Source organism: Myotis lucifugus, unplaced genomic scaffold, assembly GCF_000147115.1.
Source record: "Myotis lucifugus unplaced genomic scaffold, Myoluc2.0 scaffold_160, whole genome shotgun sequence".
Taxonomy (NCBI): Eukaryota; Metazoa; Chordata; class Mammalia; order Chiroptera; family Vespertilionidae; genus Myotis; species Myotis lucifugus.
Genome location: NW_005871208.1, coordinates 2,890,861 through 2,915,777, shown reverse-complemented (window position 1 = coordinate 2,915,777; position 24,917 = coordinate 2,890,861). Strand labels below are relative to the sequence as shown.

At 43.6% G+C, this 24,917-nt stretch overlaps 2 protein-coding genes across 2 annotated transcripts in view; one reads left to right on the top strand and one right to left on the bottom strand.

The window, feature by feature from the left end:
* Positions 1-8,120, bottom strand: part of NCKAP1L (NCK associated protein 1 like) — a 44,144-nt gene extending 36,024 nt beyond the window's left edge. Inside the window, exons 1-7 of the mRNA XM_006095812.2 lie at positions 7,938-8,120; positions 6,773-6,883; positions 5,457-5,549; positions 3,395-3,451; positions 2,388-2,530; positions 1,127-1,217; positions 900-1,037 (exon numbers count right to left, since the gene is read on the bottom strand). Of these exons, the coding sequence (XP_006095874.1) occupies positions 900-1,037; positions 1,127-1,217; positions 2,388-2,530; positions 3,395-3,451; positions 5,457-5,549; positions 6,773-6,883; positions 7,938-8,039 (735 nt within the window). The 5' untranslated portion in view covers positions 8,040-8,120. The remainder of the gene's footprint in view (positions 1-899; positions 1,038-1,126; positions 1,218-2,387; positions 2,531-3,394; positions 3,452-5,456; positions 5,550-6,772; positions 6,884-7,937) is intronic.
* Positions 8,121-19,040: 10,920 nt separating this feature from the next.
* On the top strand, positions 19,041-19,757 carry GTSF1L (gametocyte specific factor 1 like). Its single transcript, XM_014461715.1, has 3 exons — positions 19,041-19,133; positions 19,362-19,482; positions 19,744-19,757. Exons 1-3 carry the CDS (start codon positions 19,041-19,043, stop codon positions 19,755-19,757), a joined length of 228 nt encoding a protein of 75 aa, XP_014317201.1.
* Positions 19,758-24,917: the final 5,160 nt, after the last annotated feature.

The following is a 24,917-nucleotide window of genomic DNA, read 5'->3' as shown; positions in this document are numbered from 1 at the left end:
GAAGAGAAGCAGAGGTAGTCAAGCAGTTATTTAACTTGGTCTTCCCATAAGGATTAATGCAGTCAAGCTAAAATGTGAGTACCAAAACCAACTTTTGTTTCACCAGACTGGATCACAGCACTCTAATAAGCCAATAGCTAGGAAACCTGCCAAGAACTGGCTGTGTCTGAATTAGCAGGGTTAACCATGGAAGTGAAGTAAGTGGGGGAAATATAGTTGAGAAAAAGAAAAGGAGCTTGGGATAGAAGTCAGGACAAACAAAAGGTTTAACATAACTTCTCTTTAACAGTTCAAATATTTTTAATAACAGGAGAGCAAGACTCAAAACCTTCTCATGATTTCTCCCTCCTTTGGATTCTTTTACCATGTAAAGTATAAATCATTCATTTGGCACTTCTCATTCATCTTGTGCAGTAAGTTGTATTTTTATGACTACTTGTCATATCTTTCCTACTAGACAATAAGTTCTTTGAAGCAAGGACATTGGGCCCACAGTAGTCAAATAAAAACATTTGTTAAATAATTTATGCCTATGCTCAAGTTCCTCTGGGTTGAATAGGTGCCTAATGACTCAGTTTCATCCATCCATCCATTCATTCATTCATTCATTCTGTGAATATTTACTAAATTGCTTCTATGGGCAGACACATACTAATCCTGGTCCAAACAAATGATCCAACCCAATCACGATTTTTTTAAGCTACAAGAGGTGGTCAATTTAGAGGATTTTTTTTTTAGAGGATTTTTTTTTTAAGCTACAGGAGGTGATCAACTTAGAGGATGTCCTAGAAGAGGGCTAAAGTACTCTGAGGGCTGATATTTCCTGAAGGAAACACCCTCTACAGAGATGGCCTTGGCAGAGAGAACGCCTCTACTGACAAGAGGAAAGGAGAACTTACTGTGTCTGAAGTAGCAGGGTTAATCATGGCAGGGGGGCTGCTGATGAGACTTAGAAGCTGGGCACTGCGCCACTGCTCAGCTCCCTGGTTCCTTCTAGCGAAGAGGAAGTGCAAAGAGAGCAGGGCACCACTCACAGCCTGTGGGGAAAAACAAATGAATCCTTAATGTCAACAATGGAGAAAATATATTTCTGCCTGAGGAATTCTCTACTCTCTCGGGAACTTGCCTTTGTGTGAGGCCCAAACTCCTCTGTCAGCTTCTTCAGAGGGTGATCATACTCCAAGACCATCTGGCTTAGACGGGGGAAGCTGGGGTCACTGAAAGAAAACAGAGGAAAGCGGAGTTTCGGGCCTCCCTTAACTATGACATAAACTCTCATGTTTGATATAGGATAAAGACACGTGCATAGGCTGGCTGGCATTCTCCACCACCTCCAAAGAAATACATACTAAAACTTTGAATTACATATATGAAAGATCCACTCCAGGCTCAGCTATATTAAGCTATGATTAGGTAGAACTACATATTTTGGGGCAGATCCATGAAAATGCCTTCCATATAAGCACCCAAAATAAGGTTGGAGACATAAGTACTCTATAAATTTATGTCAATTAGTTGTAAATCAAGTAACATATCTGGACCCAAATCTGTATATAACCCAAAAGGATATAGACACATTCGGCATATGCCTAGGTATTCATGTAGACACATGGAAACACACACCATGCATAGAACAATGTGCCACAGGCTACTCTGATCCCTCTGGTCTTCATTTTTCAGTCCTTAAATACTTTTATTTGAACTAACGGAGGAGCACAGAATTGCAGATATTCCAAAATCCATTTCTACTTTGCTTCAAATGTATTATCATACAGTGCTTACTTCTAATGGCTTTACCTTGCTAATATTATTCCAATCAATACTACAAAAAATTTTTTTCTTTGACTTTTACAATAGCCTGAAGAGAAGGGAAGCCAGCCCAGGATTAAAAATTGATCAGAGCCTGACCTGTGTGGCTAAGTGGTTGACCAATTGACCTATGAAACAGGAGGTCATGGGTCAATTCCCGGTCAGGGCACATGCCCAGGTTGCAGGCTCAATCCCCAGTGTAGGGCATGCAGGAGGCAACCGATCAATGATTCTTTCTCATTATTGATGTTTCTATCTCTCTCTCTCCCTCTCTCTTCCTTTCTGAAATCAATAAAAATATATATTAAAAAATTTCTTTTTAAAAAAATTTTTTAACTGATCAGAAACAATGAAAACTGGTTAACCCACTACCAGATTTTTAAGAGTTAACTACATGTAAAAGTGCACTTGTTGGTATGTGCACTTATAAGTATTCTAAGTTGCCTGATTTTACCTGGGTCATCACATAGATTACAAGTTCTCATATGAGGAAGCATGGCATCATTTCCTTTGTGTCCACCCCCTACCTCATAGCACCATGTATGAGATTCTTCACCATCTATATCCCCTTAGCTCACCTATGCCCGTGCAGCATCTCATGGGCACAGTTGTACACACCAATTAGTAACCGTCGATCCTCAATCCGTGACAGAAGCAAAATAACTGAGGTGTAAGTCACGATCAAGTCCAGATAACTTCGAGTGAAGTCAAAGTTGAGACTCTATAAGAAAGACACATAGGAACCCAAGAAGAGAAAGGCCAACTATTCCAGACAGTGCCAAATAAACTCTCAAAGGATCTATTCAGAAGGAGGAATTCACAGGACTAAAAATTCAAGAGAAAATTGGAATAAGTCAGGGGCCAAAAGTGAGATCAGGATACAAGAAGGCCAGGAAATAAGGCAAATTTAGAGGTTGGAAGAAGTGGAATAAGGACTTCCTCCAACCTCTAACTTAAACTGTCTGTGTAATTTCTATATTAAATAAATCACATTGCTAATCTGCTTCACATGTAAACACACTTTAACTTCAGCACTTTTCATGAAAGAACTATAGTCCTGGAATGAATAGCTATTCATTCATTACATAGTATACTATATACAGGGGTGGACAAAAGTAGGTTTATAGTTGTAATACAAATAAATAATACAATAATTAATAAATGATAATACAAGAATAAACTCTGGCCAGGTGGTGTGGCTCAGTGGTTAAGTGTCAACCTATGAATGAGGAGGTCATGGTTCAATTCCCGATCGGGGCACATGCAGGCTCCATCCCCAGTGTGGAGCATGCAGAAGGCAGCCGATCGATGTTTCTCTCACACCATTGATGTTTCTATCTCTCTCTCCCTCTCCCTTCCTCTCTGAAATCAATAAAAATATATATTTAAAAAAGAATAAACTGTGTTTCACATACTCACAACTATAAACCTATTTTTGCCCACTTTTGTATATACATTATGTTATATATATTATATATTAATTCTATAGTTCTGGAGGAATAGCTACTCCTCTACTCCCTCCCACTTCACACAGTCCCAACTGAGACATTTTCTGTAGATAAATGAGAATTGCACAGAATCTTACAATATCAAAATGGCACTGGCAGGCATCCATGGTGTTGAGAAGTTCATATACATGATCCTGAGGGTAGAATTGGAGATGAGAATGAGTAAAGAATAAAGAGAGTATGACTTCTACTACCAGAATTTGAAGGGAAGGGTTCTCTCCCTTATAAGTCTTAGGAAACCACTGAGTAACATAAGAAAGGCATAGCTGAATAGAGGGAGTTTCTCCCCAGTAAGTTGTCAATGGGCCCCTATAGGGCTTTAGCCTGCCAAATGCCATATTTCCACAGACACAAGTCACATATACTCTTCCTGATCTTATCATCCCAGTGCTTCCAGCATTCTTTCCACTACCTCTACCAATGTCTACCTCCTCCTTAATCACGACCCTCATTCAGACCTTACAGTTTTTCATGTCCCCACTTCCCTCTTTATTATGTGATCTGATCAATGGCCTGAATTATCTCCATAGGGTAGACATAGGTCATGAGGCAGAGTCCCATGCTATGGTACTATCTGAAGAAATACTATAATACTATCACAGGTTGCGGGCTCAATCCCCAGTGTGGAGCATGCAAGAGGCAGATGATCAATGATTTTCTCTCATCATTGATGTTTCTAACTCTCTCCCTCTCTTCCTCTCTGAAATCAATAAAAATATTTTTTAAGTATTTGAAACACATAAATTTGCCTTTCAAAAGTATTGTACTCAATAATGTTTAGTTTGTTTACATTGACAAAAATAATACATGCTCATGGTTTAAAGTTCAAATAAAATATCACTCGTGTAGTATTGCTACCAAACACTGCTAACAATCAGACAAATCCAAATTGAGGGGTATTCTCAAAAATAACTAGTCTGGACTCTTCAAAAAGGTCAGTGTCAAGAAAGACCAAAAAAATGTCTGGGAACTATTCTAGATTAAAAACTAAAGAGACATGCCCTTGGTGGGTGGCTCAGTTTTTTAGAGCATCAACATATGCACCATCCCATGCACTGAAGGGTCATGGGCTCAATTCCCGCTCAGGGCACATACCTAGGTTGCAGGTTTGATCCCCAGTTGGGGCACATGTAAGAGGCAACCTATATATGTTTCTCTCTCACATCAATGTTTCTCTCTCTCACTATCTCTCACTCTCTCTCCCCCTCTCCCTTCCTCTCTCTCTCTCTAGAATCAATGAAAAACATCTTCCAGTGAGGATTAAAAGAAAACAAACTAAAGAGACATGACAACTAAAATCAATGTATGATCCCTAAACAACTAGAGCAGCGGTTCTCAACCTGTGGGTCGCAACCCCTTTGGCGGTCGAACGACCCTTTCACAGGGGTCGCCTAAGACCATCCTGCATATCAGATATTTACATTATAATTCATAACAGTAGCAACATTACAGTTATGAAGTAGCAACGAAAATAATTTTATGGTTGGGTCACAACATGAGGAACTGTATTTAAAGGGCCAGAAGGTTGAGAACCACTGAACTAGAGGAATGTGAATATGGGCTATATATTAACTAATAATATTGTAGAAATTTTACACTTCCTGAGTATGATCATTGTATTTGGGTTATGTAAGAAAATATCTCATCCTTACCAGCTGTATGCTAAAATATTTAGGAAGGAAATGTCATGATGTCTGCAATTAACTCAATGGTTCAGGAAAAAAAATGAAGATAAGCAAACATTGCAAAATACTAACAATTAGGAAATCCAGGAGAAGTATATTTGTAATAAAATATTGGGGAATAATACTTTTAAAATTTTTAACTCAAATAATATAAAATGTAAAGTTTAATAAATTAGGTATTTTTAGTTTAATGTATAATATTCCAAATCTTTCCTACGTATATACTAACACTATGTGTAGTGTATAAGCTTAGTATCTTTTAAAATAAAAATATAATTGTATCATACACTATTCTATAACTCACGCTCATTTAATAACTTAGATACCCTTCCATATTAGTACATCTTATTTTTTAAAGAAATCATATTAAGCAACATAAATGAACATTTATTAAAGAAGGAATAGCCTCAGAAAGACAATGCCCACCCTGGGACCTGAGTTAAAGGGAGCTCACCCGAAATTCCATGACATCCACAAATGACTGGTAGTAGTTGGTGAGTAATCTAATTATCTCAGTTTTTTCCCGATGTACTGGTCCTAAATGTTGCTGAGAGAAATACAAAACAAATTGTTTTTTAAAGTAAGAAGACAAGTATTCAAAGTAACCCAAGAAGAATAGGCGTTATACCTAAAACATTCTTGAAGAGACTTGAAATACACTGACAAAGGAACTTGGGAAATCTCCAACTCTCTGAGGGTCTTTAAACAGAGGAGATTTTTTACCTAGGAGGTAGGATAGTTGCATGTGATTCTGACTAAATATAGAGTGCTAAGTGAGAGGAAAATTCAAGGTCCCTAGAGGTTTATCAAAGTCAAAAGAAGCAGAATGAGAAGATGCTACAAGTGAGATGGTAAGAAATCTAGTGCTAACATTCATAAGGGATATCCCACCAGATGCATAATCTATACTAATAATAGAGGAATATGCAAATTGTCCAGGACGCCATCACAGTAGCAGTAAACGACCAAACAGCAGGCTGCATGGGGCGACAAGGCCAGCAAGGGGGTTAGTGAGGGACGACCAAACGACTGAACAGCAGGCTGTGTGGGGCAACCCCAGGCCAGCAGGGGGGCAGTTGGGGGCAACCAGGCAGGCAGGGGGGCAGTTCGGGGTGACCAGGCCAGTGGAGGAGGGGAGCAGTTCCGGGCAACCAGACCAGCAGAAGGCAGTTGGGGGCAACCAGGCTGGCAGGGGGGGAAGTTAGGGGCAACCAGGCCAGCGGGGGGGCAGTTGGGAGTGACCAGGCCAGCAGGGGGGGCAGTTAGGGGCGATCAGGCAAGCAGGCAGGTGAGAAGTTAGGAGCCAGCGGTCCCAGATTATGAGAGGGATGTCCGACTGCCTGTTTAGACCCGATCCCCGGCAATCGGACATCCCCCGAGGGGTCCCAATTGGAGAGGGTGCAGGCTTGGCTGAGGGCCCTCCCCCCCTGCACAAATTTCGTGCACTGGGCCTCTAGTTCTAAGATAATTTACAAGGAAACACTGAATGGGAAACAGGAACAACAATAAAATATATGCACTCTGCTGAGTTGGTAGAGCTGTCTTCCTCTACAAAAACGGTGTTCTCATGAATTTTGCGATGGAGAAAGAGGCAATGCTTTGCTCCAACTTACCCTGAGAAAATTCTATCTTTCTCAGAATTCTCAAGACTACAATAACCTGAAGCCCTGTGATTGAGCCTAGGAAAACTAAAAGAAGACTATGCTATCTCCTGCCATCCAAGCATAGAGTTATTTCAGAGAAAGGAGAGAAGAGGAATCGCATTCTCACCGTGCTGTTTCGGACATCTATGTTGGGAAATTTCTTGTTGATGTACTTGAGAGATGATTCCATGGACTTTTCCAGTAAGAAAGGTGGCTTGGATTTGGGGTCTGAACAAGTCTGCACAGAAAAACCACACTATATTTCAACACTTTCTACTGCCCCCCATAAACATATCTCTTCCTTCATCATTCATTCTCACAAAAATCTCTCTTAGGGAAAGGGAATCTGGGGATTCATTAAAAAAGCTTAAGAGTAGGTCAGGAACAAGTTAAAGGACATTAAGCCAACTATCGGAAGAGCTAAATAACCTGGCATCTTGTCTTGCTGTGTAAAGTTTAATGTCTGCTTGGCCCCAGCACAAAGAGGAAGCTCTCTCCACCCTTCAGCTGAAGCCGGAAGGAGTGAGAAAAGCAGCTTCTCAGGAGTTAGACTTTGCAGGAGACTCAGTGTCACAATTATGTCCACTGTATAAGTAAATCATCCCAAAGGGCTATGAAAGAAGATGTGGGGACCGAGAAACCATGTTCCTGGTGATTTGCTTCATTTTAAAAATGCACATAAGTTCCCTCCCCAGGTCCACTATTCTCTCTTCGAGAAACTCCCCACTCCCACCCGTCTTTATCTCTTTACTTCCCTTGCCGCCAGCTTCTCTTGATGCCACAGTTCCTATCCTAAACACACAAATATGCAACCACAGCATGAGCTGTCTCAGACCCTAAGTACCTCAGAAAACAACTACTCTTTCTGTTCTAATGTAAATATCACAACAATTTTTCCCCCTTTTGGGGAAGTACTTCTTGAGATGTTTTTGCTGAGACCCAACTTTGGATATCTTCAGAGGGTGAAGGGTCAGCAATAAACAATACAACCCAGAATTTTAGACCCCAGACTGTTACCCAAGTGACTTATAACACAATTATTTACCACACCACCCCTACCCCATACCCAGCAGAAAACAAACACTCTCATTGGGGTGAGAATCATACCTAAAAAGGGGAAGCCCTGAAAAAAGCCTCCCTGTCTGCTTCGACTCTATATAATCCGAGTGACTGAAGACCAGTTAAGCCAGCGGGAAAGAGGAGAAAGTCTAACCACTGGATCTGCTGGCCTCCGCGTTCCCAGCCCTACTACTGCTAGAATAATTAGTGCCAGTCCAGTTGCTCATGCTTACCTTCTTGATGTTATACATACGAATGAGAACCCCCTGACCACGATCATTCAGGATAGTGAGCTTTTCTGCTAATTTATGCTGGTAGGCAGAGGTCAAAGACATGATGGCCACCGAGAGAGCGGAACATGGGACAGCAATGCCTGATCTCCCCAGATACTTTCAGCTTGGGTGGTGACACCCTCTGGGCGGAGCACCCAGCCCTTTTGGTGTGCTGGTCTTCCTGTTGCCTCTATGATTGGCTCATGGGTAAAAGCAGTCAGTGTGGCTCACAGGCCCTCCGAACCCTCTTGTGCTTCCTCTTGCACATTCAGCAGGGGAGACTTCCTCTTTCTAGCTGTGCAGCTAAGGCTGTGAAATGGGTGGAGGCAGGGGAAAGAGACAGGCTTTCAAGGCTCTTCAAAGTCTGGCATCAACCTTTTCGGCCTTACTCCTCCACTAGTGTCCCATATAAAGCTCTATATCAGACAAACAAATATTGACCACTCCACTCCCATACACCTTTATATTTCCTTTTTTTATATCCCCATCAAGAATGCCTCTGTGATTCTCTTCTGAACCCTAGGCCCATCCATCCTTTAGGGCCCAGATTAAGTCCCAATTCCTCTTAATTATCCCATCCAATGTCAAATCTTTATATATATATATATATATATATATATATATATATATATATATATATATATACACACACATATATATGCTATTGAATTTCTTGTTATATTTTTAAGTGTATGTATTATCTCCCCCAATTACATCATAAGCTCCTTAATGATAAGCATTGTATCTTATACTTCTTTATACTCCTCGAAATGCTGTAGTACAGTGATACTCAAAATGTGGTCACATAAGTATCACCTGGAAATCTATTAGACATACAAATTCTGAGGCCCCACCCCAGATCTACTAAATCCAAAACACTGGGGTAGGGTCCAGTCCTCTGGTGTAACAAATCCTCCAGGTGATCCCAATGCACTCTCAAGTTTGAGAACACTGCTCTAATACAATGGTGGTATTTTTGGTGGGGTTTTTTTTGTTAATTCTCACTTGATTTTTAGAGAGTGGAAGGGAGGGTGAAAGACAAAGAGAGAGAAACATTGATGTGAGAGAGACACATCCATTGGTTACCTTCCGCACATGCCCCGACCAGGGCCAGGGATCGAGCCTGCAACCTAAGTACATGCCCTTGACCGGAATCGAACCCAGGACCTTCAGTCTGCAAGCCAATGCTCTATCCACTAAGCCAAACCAACTAGGGTTATAATGGTTTTTAAAGGTAGTTATGGCTCTAGCTTGTTTGGCTCATTGGATAGAGTATCAGCCTGCGGAATGAAGGATTCCGGGTTCAATTCAGGTCACGGGCACATGCCCGGGTTGCAGCTCTATCCCCAGTAGGAGGCATGCAGGAGGCAGCCAATTCATGATTCTCTCTAGTCATTGATGTTTCTATCTCTCTCTCCCTCTCCTTTCCTCTCTGAAATCAATAAAATATATTTTTTAAAAATAAAAATAAAAAAATAAAGGTAGTTATGAAAGAGATCAATCCCTGTCTCTGGAGATTCAGGATTGGTAGATATGCAGTGGGGCTTAGAATCCTGCATTTACAAGAATACTAGGAGGTTTGGATGCAAATGTTCCATCAGACACATGTTGAGAAACACTGATACCACCTCCTGGACACAATAGCCACTCAATAAATATGCTGATTTATTTGTTGAATTATTAAGATTAAATTGGGAAATAGGCCCCATGAAGAACAACCAAATTAACTGATATTAATAATAAACTTTAAATCTTAGAAGACTGAGTGAATTTTAGTACTAAAACATTCTTGCCATTCCAACCAGGCTATAACACCCTAATTCAAGAAACCAACTCACTTTCAAGCATCTTTCAAGGCAGAAGATCCTCAGAAAAATTCTAAATCAAACAAGAGTTATTGCCCTAACCGGTTTGGCTCAGTGGATAGAGCGTCGGCCTGGGGATTGAAGGGTCCCAGGTTCGATTCCGGTCAAGGGCATGTACCTTGGTTGCAGGCACATCCCCAGTGGGGAGTGTGCAGGAGGCAGCTGAATCAATGTTTCTAACTCTCTATCCCTCTCCCTTCCTCTCTGTAAAAAATCAATAAAATATATTTTAAAAAAAACAACAAGAGTTATCTTCATACCTCCTTTCTAATACCTTTTCCACACTTTTCAACCATTGCCACTTTCCATATCCAGGACTCTCACATTGTCCCAATGTATCCTGGGACCAAGGGAGAGGGAAGCTGATTAGCATTATTATTTAAGGAATGCGTAGTATGTTTGCTTCCAAGAGAATGTATTTTTCAAAGAAACATGAAGATGGCAATGCTTAACACGTGAAATTTCAAACATCTCCAAGGGAAAATGCAGTTTTGGAAAACAGAATCTGCCTTCCAGTTTATTTACTGGTGTGTCCCTGGCAAGCTATGGGCATGGCATTAGGAATACTAGCCCTGAATATTTGAATCACCTGCTGTTATCAAAGAAACCCAGGTAGATCTGTAGGATTTCTACTGGTCTTTCACCTTGATGGGGAAGAATAAAGAGAAGGCAGTAAGATACCAACATCTAGGAAGCTGAGCAGCAGTGTAGCAGTAGCCTTCTTGCAAGTTAGTATAGTTCTTTTGGGTCTTTCTCACTTGCATTTCTTATCCTCATCCTTAAAACTGTCTTGAAGACTTTCCACATCAAGATAATCTTATTTTCTGCTGTATCCTAATATGAACTTCCCAACCTTATGGGAACCATGTTCTCAGTATACTGTGAATATGCTATGTTCATTCTACTTTTCTCCCTTATGTATGCTTTTCCCTCTTGCTGACCCAAATCCTAGTCAATCTCCTGGATCTAGCACAAATAGACCCTAGTCCAGCCTTTATTGAACTCCTATACACTTGGTCTATAGTAGATACTTTACATTTAAATTCGGGTTCACCTTTAATTGTCCATTTCATATTATACTGCCACCCCAGCTGAACTGTAAGATTGCTGGGCCTGGAAACACTTATTTGCCTGTACTTGGTATATAAGAAAAGCCTATATTTCATCATCAGACAGAATTTTGAGTTCAAATGTAGTTGAATACAGTGAGCTAAGCCTTATGATTTAGGTGCTGGAGCCAGAGAGCTTGAATTCACATCCCAACTCTCACCAGCTCAGTTTTATAAACCAGTTTCCCTCCCTATAAAATGGGAATGATATTGCTAATATTTCCTAACTCAGGGGAAATATTAAATAAGTTACTACACATAAAGTGATGACCTAGCTATTTACTGTGAACCAGATACTTTAAGTACTTTACATGTATTACCTCAAATAACAATAATGATATTCAAACATGTACTAGCTCTTTAACTTTAGGCTATCTATCACCACTGAGCCAATTTCCTAACCTATAAAATGGTAGTCATCCCTCACATAACTGTGGAAGTGATTAAATAATATGGTATATATAAACATTTGGCTCAAGACCTGTACATTAAATTAGGAATGCCAACAAAAAAGTAAAATTTTGATTTCTGAGTATGCATGAGTATGCACGAGCTTATCACTTTCTGTGGAATTCTATTTGGCACCCCATAAAGAAAAGGTCCAGGTTTTAAAATGGGATTAATCATGCCAATTAGTAGTCTTTAGAGAAACTTCATTGGAGAGATCATGTGGCAGTTCCTCCTAGAAACGAAAGGAGCCCATCCAAAGGTAGTTTAATTACACCAGAGCAGGGCCTCGTAACCCTAGATACAAATCAGAATCCCCTGTAGAACTCTTAAAGCCACAGTTAGCCAGACCCCATTTGTGAAGGATCTAACCCAGGGGTGGGCAAACTTTTTGACTCGTGGGCCACAATGGGTTCTTAAACTGGACCGGAGGGCCGGAACAAAAGCATGAATGGAGTGTTTGTGTGAACTAATATAAATTCAAAGTAAACATCATTACATAAAAGGGTATGGTCTTTTTTTTTTTTAGTTTTATTCATTTCAAACGGGCCGGATCCGGCCCGCGGGCCGTAGTTTGCCCACGGCTGTCTAACCCAATCATTCTGGAGTGGGGCCAAAGGATCTGTCATTTTAAAACTATTCAGTGTTTCTCATACACAAGCAGGATTGAAAACCACTTCTCCAAGACTTAAATATAATATCAAAAACTTCCAAATCTCGGAGAAACCATAGAACATATGGTGGAAGAAGAGGAATTGAGTAGCCTGAACAGAAAATTGATTCATATCACTTGAATGAAAGGTACTGTGCTTTCCCTCTCCTCAAATTTCAGCTATTTGCCTTGTTTTGCCTTACAGAGAATTGTTTCCCTCTTCGAATGACACTTCCCTTTGGACTCTTGAGATAAATGCTTCAAGAATAAGGTAGGTCTCAAGATCTTTTAGTGTCAAGATACATCAAGGTCTCGCCAAGGCTATGTATATTAAACCAAATGGCCTCCATTATAATGTTGGCCTCCCTACTTCAATATTCAACTATTAATAACTAGAGGCCCGGTGCACAACATCTGTGCACTGGAGGGTTCCCTCAGCCCGGCCTGTGCCCTCTCACAGTCCGGGACCCCTCGGGGGATGTCCAACTGCCTAAGCCAGCAGTTGGACATCCCCCAAGGGTTCCTTAGCGCTGCTGTGGAGGCAGGAGAGGCTCCTGCCACCGCCCCTACACTCACCAGTTGTGAGCCCGGCTTCTGGCTGAGTGGTGCTCCCCCTGTGGGAGCGCACTGACCACCAGGGGGCAGCTCCTGGATTGAGTGTCTGCCCCTGGTGGTCAGTGGGCATCATAGCGAGTGGTCGTTCCACCATTCTGTCGATTTGCATATTAGGGTTTTATTATATAGAATTAGGTGAATAGTTCAAAGTTGCCAATTCTCACTGCCTATTCTGAAGCACTCTTTGTTTATTAAGACCAGTCTTATCAGCGTGGTCAAACTTCATACTTTTCTAGGCTGTTGACTAAAATAAAGGTTTGGGGTTCTCTGAGGACAACATTTACTGGTAGGTATTAATGTATCTTTTCCCATTATCTTTAAAAATCTAAAGATAACTATATATACTGGATTATATTGTAGCCTTTATTATTTTTAAATATATTTTTACCGATTTCAGAGAGGAACGGAGAGGGAGAGAGAGATAGTAACATCAATGATGAAAATCATTGATCGGCTGCCTCCTGCATGCCCCCCACTGGGGATCGACCCCACAACCTAGGCATGTGCCCTTGACTGGAATCAAACCTGGGACCCTTTAGTCCGCAGGCCGACACTCAGTCCACTGAGCCAAACCAGCTAGGGCTAGCCCTTTAAAAAAAAAAAAATTTCCTTTTCAATTACAACTGACATACAATATTATCTTAGTTTCAGGTGTGTAACCCAGTGGTTAGACAGTATATAACTAAGTGATCATCTCAATAAATCCAGTACCCATCTGACACCATACGTAGTTATTACAAAATTACTGGCAATATTCCCTATGCTATTTACATCCCTGTGACTATTTTGTAACTACCAATTTGTACTTCTTATTCCCTTCACCTTTTTCACCCATCCCACTAACTCCCCTCCCATCTGGCAACCATCAAAATGGTCTCTGTATCTATGAGTCTCTTTCTGTTCTGCTTGTTCATTTATCTTTTAGATTCTATTGTTGATAGAAATGTATTTATTGTCATTTTATTCATTTTTTATTTTTATTTTTTATATGTTTTATTGATTTTTTACAGAGAGAAAGGGAGAGGGACAGAGAGTTAGAAACATCAATGAGAGAGAAACATCGATCAGCTGCCTCCTGCACACCCCCCACTGGGGTTGTGCCCGCAACCAAAGTACATGCCCTTGACCAGAATCGAACCTGGGACCCCTCAGTCCGCAGGCCGACGCTCTATCCGCTGAGCCAAACCGGTCAGGGCCATTTTTTAAATCTTTTTTTCTTCTTTTTAAAGAAGGCCATTTAACATTTTATGTAATACTGATTTGGTGGTGATGAACTCTTTCAGCTTTTTCTTGTCTGGGGAGCTCTTTATTTGTCCTTCAATTCTAAATGATAGCTTTGCTGGGTAAAATAATCTTGGTTGTAGGTTCTTACTTTTCATCACTTTGAATATTTCTTGCCAATCCCTTCTGGCCCGCAAAGTTTCAGTTGAGAAATCCACTGACAGTCTTATGGGAGCTCCCTTGTAGGTAACCAACTGCTTTTCTCTTGCTGCTTTTATGTGTCTTGGTGTGGGCTAATTTGGGTTGATCTAGTGCAGGACCCTCTAGACTTGTATGTCTATTTTTTTCACCAGGTTAAGGAAGGTTTTCATCATAATTTTTTCAGATAGGTTTTCAATTTCTTGCTCTCTCTCTTCTGCCTTCCAGCACCTCCATGATACGAATGTTGGTATGTTGAAGTTGTCCCAGAGGCTCCTTATACTATACTCACTTTTTGGATTCTTTATTCTTTTCGTTGTTCTGATTGGGTGGTTTCTGCTTCTTCAAAATCTCTGATTTGATCCTCTGCTTCTATCTACTCCACTGTGTATTCTTCATTTCCGACTGGTTCTTTTTTATGTTTTTCAGTTCCATTTTTATGTTTCCTGTATCTTTGTTGAAGTTCTTACTAAGTTCAACTACTCCTCCCCTAAGTTCAGTGTTTTGATCTCTGCATGTAGTATATTGCTTGTCTCCGTTTTGTTTAGCTCCTTTTCTGGGGTTTTGTTCTGTTCTTTCATTTGGGACATGTTTCTTATCTCCTCATTTTGGAAGCTTCCCAGTGTTTGTTTCTATGTATTAGGTAGAGCTGCTACATCTCCTGGGCTTGGTAGAATGGTCTTATGTAGTAGACTAGTGGCCCAGTGCACAAAATTTGTGCACGGGGGGTGTCCCTCAGCCTGGCCTGCACCCTCTCCAATCTGGGACCCCTGGACACCCCCCTGCCGGTTTAGGCCCAATCCCTGTGCACGAAAGCGGGGGAGGGGGTGATATGCCTCAGCCCAGCAGTCAGACATCCCTCTTGCAATCCGGGACTGCTGGCACCTAACTGCTCACCTGCCTGCCTGCCTGATAGCCCCTAACCACTCTGCCTGCTGGCCTGCTTGCCCCCAACTGCCCCTCTCCCGGCCTTCTCACCCCCATCTGCCCCCTGCTGGCCTGATTGCCTCCAACTTGCCCCCCCTGCCGGCCTGCTCACCCCCAACTGCCCTTCTCCTCCTGGCCTGATTGCCACTAACTACCTCTGCCTTGGCCCTGCCACCATGGCTTTGTCCGGAAGGATGTCCAGAAGGTCTTCTGGAAGGCTCCTGGTCTAATTAGCATATTACCCTTTTATTAGTATAGAAGATTGTGGCAATAGTTGGTCTTCAAATATATTCTGTCATCAACTAAGGCCTGGGGAGGAACAGTTGGAATCAAGCTCCCTCTTCCCTACTGTCAGGGTCAGGAGTGGGAGTGGGGGGGGGGGGGGCAATTGGGGGCAGGGCTGGTGGGGGAAGGGGCCTATTGGAGCTTTCCTTCCCACGGCTGCCAGAAGCTGGCCCCACCCCAAGGCTGCCACTGCTTGCCATCTGTGCAGCGCTACCCCCACTCTGCCAGTGGTTGCCTCCCTCTGTGGGCAAAAGGCATAGGGTGCCATTGCTTGGCTGGCCTGGGCCTCCCTCTGTGGGGAGATACCTGGCAGGCCCCGCCCACTTGCCACAGTGTCACTGGCTGGTGGCCTGGGCCTCCCTCTGTGGGGTGATGGATCATGGGCCCCCCCCACCCCCCAGATCGATGCCCCACAGAGGGAGGCCCTTCCCACCTGGCCTGGGCTCTGCCATTCATTGCCACCTACGGGGAGGCCCTGCTGACCAGGCCTGGTCTCATCATTGATTCCTGCCCACACAGAGGCCCTGCCCACCCTGCTGGGGCTCTCGGATCAATGGCAGAGCAGAGGCAGGCGTTTACCACCTGGCCTGGGCTCTGCCATTAATCCCTGCCCACAGGGAGGCCCTGCCCACCAGGCCTGGGCTCTGCGATCAATGGCAGAACAAAGGGAGGCCTTTCCCAACAGGCCTGGGATCACCATTGATCCCCGCCCACACAGAGGCCCTGCCCACCCTGCTGGGACTCTGGGATCAATGGCAGAGCAGAGGCAGGTGTTTCCCACCCGGCCTGCGCCATCAATCCCAGGACGGTCATCCGGAAGGTCTCCCGGTTCCTGGCCTAATTAGCATATTACCCTTTTATTAGTATAGATATTCTGTAGGGCCCAGTGGCAAAGCCTCCCCAGTCACCCAAGCTGGGCACTCCAGGTACATCCTCACTCCACCATGTGGGCTATGTACACCCTCCTGTTGTAGTTGATCCTTAATTGCTGCTGGCACATCAATGGGAGGGACTTAACCCAAGGCCATTCAGCTGCAAGGACTTGTTGCAACCACCATGGAGGATCAACTGTGCAGGGGCCCAACCCACAAAGCAGGACTTACTTCAGCAGGGCCCTGATGCCTGCTTAGTCTGCCCCTTGAGTGTGTTGTTTGTTGAGGTGGTGCTTTGATGTGGTCTAAAGCTGTCCATCTGGTGCACTATCTCTGGGGTCTCCTGGGAGGTGCAGGCCAAGGTCAGCCACCACATGTGTTCTGCCCAAGGTTGCCGAGCATGAGCTACAAAGTAATCTGCAGATGGTTGCTACTTGTGCTGGGCTTGGAAGTGCCCAGGCAAAGCCAAGCTGTGGACCAAGGCCAGTTGCCACTAGTGCCAAACCTGAGGCCCCTTAGCATGAGATACTGAGCACGCTGAGGCCAGATGCTGCTTGTTTGAGAGATTTTTAGGAAAGTTTGAAGCCTGAGCCAAGACAGGCCATTGGAAAAGTCACTAGAAACAGCTTGGTTGAGCTTGAAAGTTGGGTGGGTCAGAGTCTCAGGGAATTACCAGGGATTGGGCTAATGATGGTAGGCAGGTTGACAGAGGCTCGGATATGACATCAGCCTTCTGGGTCTGTGTGGGGAGAGCTCAGAAAAGGAACAATGGCCTCTGCCAGCACTTCTGTCTGGGAGAAAACTGACCCTCCAGCTCTTGCCCTAATGCCAGACAATTCAGTTCCTCCCTGTATGTCCCTGGTGTCTTTTGAGCTGCTGCTCCAGTGCTGCACTAAGAGCAAGAAAATCTGAGTAATTCCCTGCATGGGCCCTTTAAGAGGAACTCTTGCAACTCCAGCTGCCCTTCATCTCACTCAGCCTCAATCCCCGCTGAGTTTTATAACCAGAAGTTATAGGGACTTCTCTTCCTGGCACTGGAACCCTGAACTGGGGGATCTAGTGTGGAGCTGGGACCCCTCACTCCTCAGGGGGGACCTCTGCAACCAAGAAATCTCTCCCAATTTTTATCCACCACACTTGGGTGTGGAACCAGCCTGTTCCATGTCTCTGTCCCTCGTACCAGTCTCCATGTGGCTTCTTCTTTATGTCCCTAGGACTTCTATTCAGCTAGAATTCTGGTGGTTCTAAATGATGATTGTTCTGTAGTTTAGTTGTAATTCTGCTGTGGTCATGGGAGGATTCGTGTATCACATTTACCTACTACCCCCACCTTGACCAGAAGCTGCACTGTAGTCCTTATTTTCCAGGGACCCAATTTACTTCATAGTAAGTGTTCATGGCTCTAATATAATCATTAATATGCAGTGTAAGCTTTAAATAACCACCCTGGTTTATGTTCCTGAAAGGTACCTGAATCTAAATCCCTGGACTTAATCACCTAAATGCCCTCAGGAAAACTGACATTTAACAGTCTAGTTCTGCGCCCTTTGTCTATGCCTGAGGCATGATACAAAGCAGAATTGAAATGGGCTATTCTAGGCACTTTTCAATCCTTGCTGCTTATGCCAGTCTGCCTTGATCTTTTTTTCCCCCTTATCAGACTATGCTGTCCCTGCTTTGCAGAAATCTTAGCTATAGCTGTTGCCTGGAAACTTGGGAGTCCTTGAAGTGAATGTCTGCTGGGATAGCTAAAGACAGCATAAGGGAAAGTAGACCTCCTATAGGCAGTAAAATGCAACAGATTTTAGATGGTGTGTTCTTAGTTCACTTCTGGGAGTCTTCATGTTAATACCTGCAACTTTAGAGATTTCAGACTGGCATCTATAATAAAAGCGTAATATGCTAATTAGACCAGACAGCCAAATGACCTTCCAGACGTCATTCCGACGACCTTCCAGACGAAGCCACCGCAGCAGAGGCAGCAGCCATGGCGGGCGGGGCCAAAGCAGAGGCAGTTAGTGGTGATCAGGCAGGCAGGCAGGCAGGCAGCGGCAGTTAGGGGCGATCAGGCAGGCAGACAGAGTGGTTAGGGGTGACAAGGCAGGTGGGCAGAGTGGTTAGGGACGATCAGGCAGACAGGCAGGCGAGCGGTTAGGAGCCATAAGTCCCAGATTGTGAGAGAGATGTCCAACTGCCAGTGGGATCGGGCCTAAACCGGCAGTCGGACATCCCCCAAGGGGTCCCGGATTGTGAGAGGGTGCAGGCCAGGCTGAGGGACACCCCCAACCCCTGCCATGCACAAATTTCATGCACCGGGCCTCTAGTTCTTAGATAAGTATAAAGTAGCCTGAATTTAAACATGATATTGTTCCTTCTTCCAATCCTCTCTCCCCAAAAGTAGCTATGCTGACTTATCTGACAAGTAGCATTCTCCTCTGGCAAAGATCTTAATTTAGATACGTTTGGAGAAGAGGTGGAAGAGGGCAAGGCTAAATGAACCAGCTGCCTCAGGTTGCTTTCTCCAGCACTCAAGCTTATGGTGTTAAACTTCATCTTAAGCCAGTACTATGAGTATTCCCAGGAAGCCTGCCTGTTTAATACTCTATTTAAAGTGCTCTACTTAAAACAACCTATAAGACTAAAAAAAATGTATAAATGTTAGTTTTTGTTCTTCCAAGACACATAAGCAGTGAATTTCTCCTGTTATCTAACTGGCTAGGTTATTGCTTTGAGTTATCCAAAAGTTTCATAACTAGGACTTGAGATACCCATATCTTTCATACCATTCTTCTTTTGAGAACAGAAAATAGGTCACCTGATCTCAAATGTCAATATTTTCTTTGCCAATCCATGGTCCCTGCTATTTAGGCATCATGGAACCAAAAGCTTTAGAAATATGTTCTTATGACCTAAACAATGGGCTACAAACCAGCAGGTTACAATATCATCTGGCCTCATGTAGAAAGGTGCGTTTTCCTCATAAGAACTGTTAAGTCACTGGAGGGGGGAAAATAAACTCAAAATACAAAAGGTTAAATACTTAAAAAAAAAAAAAAAAAAAAGAACAGGCTTCTGGCCATCCATACCATCTAGCAGTTCTCAGTTCTTAATGTCTTCAGCATTTCCAGAAAGGAATAGAGGGTGGAATACAGGAAAAACCTGATAGCCATTTAACAAGAACTTTTGCCTTTTAGAAAAATCCAAATGTAACTAGAAAGATGGCTAATGGCAAATATAATGCTTGTCATGTTGTCCTAATCAAAAGGCTCAAGGAACATGAAGCTAACTGTGTCAATAGAATTGCCAATGGTGAACGTAAGTTTTTTATTTTGGGGGCAGATAAGTGGTATCAAATTCTATTGCTCCCTGCCCTCCATATTTCATAGCTATGGAAGTCTTAGTTGAGTGAGAGGAATAAAACACAGAAGGAACATTCTACTCTGCTTCTACAACTTCCATTCTGCTTTATTTCAGAGCCATTTAATCTTCCAAAAGTGATTTTCCTGCATTTGGAATCAACTGAAAAACTTTCTAATGCTGACAATCAGATTCCTGACCCTGACATCTGGAACATAGGTGAGCAAGGGTGAAACAGTGAACACAGTCATAAATGAAGGCTTAGATCCTAAGGCCTTCATAGCTAATAAGTATTGCAGCCCTGAATAATTGTCTTACCACTCCTCCCACAAAATCCTTTGCCAAAAACATCAAAATAGTAAATCTGAGAATTTCATCTGTCTCTGGAGAGGCAACCCAGTAAAAAGAAGGCTAGCTTGGCCTGTTTTTCTCAGTGGTTAGACCGTCAGCCTGTGGACCAAAGGGTTGTGGGTTTGATTCCCAGTCCAGGGCATGTACCTGGGTTGCAGGCTGAAGCCCCAGCCCAGTCAGGGCACATACAAGAGGCAACCAGTCAATGTATCTCTCTCACATCAGTGTTTCTCTCTCTCTCCCTCTATCTCTCTTCTTTTCCCTCCTTCCTTCCCACTCTCTCTAAAAATAAATGGGAAAATATCCTTGGGTGAGGATTTTTTTAAAAAGGAGTCTCATTAAAATCTAAATTCACTTACAACAATTAAGAATTTTCTTACCTTACCAATATCTTGTCAGTGTCCATAGAAAAAAATTACTGCTATAAACTAAAATTTGTAATCTGAAAGGTTGGGATTTATTCTATCTCAACTAACGTCTTTTCTCAAAGATTCAACATGTTATAATGGAGAAGTCATTCGCTTTTCAATCAGATCTGCTCTGTCCTAAATGGAAATTACTTCTCTTCCTCATTTATGAAAGAAATAATATCTACTTCACAAGGTAGATTAATATTAAATTAAGATGTGTGTTAGAGCAATGCAAGCTCCTTTAACAGATAAAGTCCAAACTGTGTTAATATCTTGGTTTAATACAACAGAAGTGTCCTTGTATACAATCCCTGTGCAAGTATTGGTAATAATTCAAGAATACAGGCTCTTTTCATCTTGTAACTGTCACTTTCCACACTTGGCTTCACAAACTGCCACAAAAAGAGATTAGAGTCCTAGCTGGTTTGGCTCAATGGATAGAGTGTCAGCCTGTGGACTGAAAGGTCCCTGGTTCAACTCTGGCCAAGGGCACAGGCCCAGGTTGCAGGTTCAATCCCCTATACAGGGTATGCAGGAGGCAGCCAATCAATGATTCCTTCTCATCATTTATGTTTCTATCTCTCTCTCCCTCTACCTTCTTCTCTGAAATCAATAAAAATACATTACAAAAAAGAATTTTTTTTTTAAAAAGAGATTGGAGAATGTGCAGCTGCCTCTTAACCACCTCAGCCCAGAAGAGAATACTTCACATTCCATTGGCAACAACTTGTCACATGACCATACCTGAATGTAAATGAAGTGGAAATGTTGTCCTTGGCAGATCAGCCACTTTCCAGGCACAATGCAAATCTCTGTTGCCATCTAGCCTTCTATGCAACAATATAAAAATGCTTAGTACATGTGTTACTTCTTCCTCTGTTCTTCTAATAACATCATTCTCCTTCATCTATTCTTAAGACATTTGCTCCTAAAATACTGGTTTGTGAAAAGTAAGATAAATCATCATATAGAAGGTACTTGAATAGAAAACAGAATATCTTTAAGTTGGACACTCAAAGTGAGATGGCCACTAAGTCATAGACATGGCAGATGCCTCACCTTCAATTACAAATTTTAAAAGAACTGTATTCATGGGCTCTGAGTACTTCCATTCCTTCTTCTAAGGCTCCACTTAGGACTTTAATCCATCAAGGACTTGATTACATAAGTGAATTCTATGTAAGATTTTTCAAGGTATAAAAACCAATGCTTAAAATGATGAAGGGGGGAAAATTAGTGTACTACACATGAACCAGGTGAGGATCCCCAACCAAACAAGCTTGAAGAGCACATCCAAGAGTCAGAGGAGCTATCAATGGAGTTACCTGCCACATACACAGGGAGGAGGGAAGGTGCAGAGGAACTATATAAAACAAACTAGCACAAAATCAGTAAGTCCTACTCTGACATTTAGTAATATCAACTCTTTTTTGTTTCGTTTTATTTTAATCCTCACCCAGGGATATTTTTTCCATTGATGTTTTTATTGAGAATGGAAAGGAGGGGGAGAGACAGAGAGAGAGAAACATCAATGTGAGAGTCACATCGATTGGTTGCCTCCCTCATGTACCCCGACCAGGGCTGAGTACCGAGCCTGCTCCAGACCACAGGGTAAGGGAGGGTGCAGGGGAGCGGGGAGGACACAGTGATCAGGGGGTGGGTACAGGGAGCAGGGGGTAGGTGCAGGGCAGTGTGGTGATTGTGAGGTGGAGGGTGGAGGTGGAAGAGAGCACAGAAGGATAAATAGTGATGGTAAAAATAAAATAAAATTTTAAATCAAATGTATATTTTCTACCATTAGCAGTCTTATTCCTCCCTAGTATTTTCTACATCCTTTTCAAATAATATTTTACTTCAATTAAAGCAGAAAATAGAAGGGAGAAAAACTAGACACTTTTAGTATCTAGCATTATATATATATATATATATATATATATATATATATATATATATATATATGAAATACTTTGGCCCTGACTGGTTTGGCTCAGTGGATAGAGCGTTGGCCTGCGGACTCAAGGGTCCCGGGTTCGATTCCAGCCAAGGGCATGTGCCTTGGTTGCGGGCACATCCCCGGTTGGGGGTGTGCAGGAGGCAGCTGATCGATGTTTCTCTCTCATCGATGTTTCTGACTCTCTATCCCTCTCCCTTCCTCTCTGTAAAAAAATCAATAAAATATATTTAAAAAAAAAAGAAATACTTTGTACAAAGGAGGGCTACTGACTTTCTTAAATTTGCATAATATAAACAATATTTAGTTTTATCTCTTGACTAAGGCATTACACATATTTTGAATTTTTTAAATTGTATTTTGGTATATTAATAGCAGACTATGTAGAAACAAAAGAGTGAAAAAAACAAAAATATAAAGATATTTTCGTCATATTTTTGGCATATAGAATCTACCTCTAAAAGGTCATGCTATCTCAATTTGGGGACACATAAATATTCCTCCAAACCAGGGTACTCCTGAGCAAGAGAGGGAGAACACCAATTATCCTGGGACAACAAAACAAACCAGGTCAGCCACCCTAGTCTTAGGGGATAAAACATCACTTATTAGGCAGGTGTGTCATTCAAAATACAGGTGCCATATCTACTCAAATCTCACTTTAAGAACTTTTGAACCCCTTGGAGCAGGGGTCCTCAAACTACGGCCCGCAGGCCACATGCAAATACAAATATTGTATTTGTTCCCGTTTTGTATTTTTACTTCAAAATAAGATATGTGCAGTGTGCACAGGAATTTGTTCATAGTTTTTTTTTAAACTATAGTCCGGCCCTCCAACGGTCTGAGGGACAGTGAACTGGCCCCCTGTTTAAAAAGTTTGAGGACCCCTGCCTTGGAGGAAGGCACAAAAGAAACTAAAACACCACTTTTCAGATTCCTAACATTTGGTCAAAACTTCAAGAAAGCCTGGCCAGCATGGCTCAGTGGTTGAGCGCTGACCCATGAACCATGAGGTCACAGTTCAATTCCCAGTCAGGGCACATGCCCAGGTTGCAGGCTCTATCCCAATGTGGGGTGTGCAGGAGGCAGCAATCAGTGATTCTCTCTTATCATTGATGTTTCTATCTCTCTCTTCCTCTCCTTTCCTCTCTCTGAAATCAATTAAAATTTTTAAAAAATAAATAATATTAATTTTTTAAAAGTTCAAGAAAGACCAAAATTATAGAAAAATACTTATTTTTTTAAAAAGTCAAGTTTAAAAATGTCTCATAGATTTCCCAAGTCCTAACTATTCCCCTCATGCTCCCATAACAGGTGGCTTGCATCTCCATTAACCCTCCTTTCATTCTGATTTTTTATTAAACTACTAGGGGCCCAGTGCACCTTGAAAGGAACTGTGGGGCTTGAGGCTGCAGTGGGCACAGGGGCGGGTCTCAGCCCATCTTCTGCACCCCCGCCCAGCCCCTCCCGCCATGGCCCCTGGTCCCCTGTCTGCCAGCAGCCCCTCTCCCCCCCCACCCCCCCACCCCCGCTGCTGCTCCCATGCACCGACTGCGCCAACCCTGCTCACACCTCTGACAGCACAGAGCAATTGGGGCCGGCGCCATCAGCAGGTGTGAGTGGCAGCTGCTGCCCCAATCGCCCCTCAGGAGCAGGGGGAGGTGGAGAAGCCCTGAGGGGTGATCAGGGCCAGCACCATCAGCGGGTGGGAGTGGTGGCTGCTGCCCTGATCATGCCTCAGAAGCAGGGGGAGGTGAAGAAGCCCAGTGCCGGCAGTGGGTGCAAGTGGGGGCTCCAGCACCAGCAGTGGGTGCAAGCAGGGCCAGCGCCAGCAGCAGGTGCGAGTGCTGGGCAGGACTGCAGTGTGCAGGAGCAAAGAATTTTCAGTAACCACCAGAGGCTCAACCCAATGACAGCGACCAGCACCCCACCTTGGTCTGGCACCCCTGCTCACCTCCACCATCCTGCCGCAGCCGACGCCCACCATGTTCCACGCTGTGCCACCTGCTGCCAATGCCCACCATATTCCCTGCACGCCCCCTGGTGGTCAGTGCACATCATAGCGACCAGTTGTTGGGTTGTTCCGCCATCCGGTCTATTTGATATTAGCCTTTTATTATATAGGACTAGAGGCCCGGTGCACAAAAATTTGTGCACTTGGGGGGGGAGAGGGGGTCCCTCAGCCCGGCCTGTGCCCTCTCGCAGTCTGGGACCCCTCGAGAGATAATGACCTGCTGGCTTAGGCCTGCTCCCAGGTGGCAGAGGGCAGGCCCAATCCCTAGGTGCAGCCCCTGGTCGGGCTCAGAGCAGGGCCAATTGGGGAGTTGGGGAGCCGCCCCCTGTCATGCACAGAGCAGGGTGGATCGGGAGGTTGCAATGCCACCCCTAGTCACGCTCAGGGTAGGGCCGATTAGGGGGTTGGGCACCGCCCCCTGTCACACTCAAGGCAGGGTCGATAGGGAGGTTGCGGCGCCACCCACTGTCACGCACATAGCAGGACCGATCAGGGGGGGGGGCGCTGCCCCCTGTCACGCACAGAGCAGGGCCCATCAGGGGGGATGGGGCTCCGTACACTGTCACGCACAGAGCAGGGTCGATCAGGGGGTTGGGGCTCCGTACCCTGTCACGCACAGAGCAGGGCCGATCAGGGGGTTGAGGAGCTCCCCCATGTCATGCACAGA

Coding starts and splice junctions, on each gene's coding strand:
- GTSF1L (XM_014461715.1), top strand. CDS start 19,041: ATGGAACCAAAAGCTTTAGAAATATGTTCTTATGACCTAAACAATGGG. Junction 19,134..19,361: donor ATCTGGCCTCATGTAGAAAG/GTGCGTTTTCCT, acceptor TTTGCCTTTTAG/AAAAATCCAAATGTAACTAG.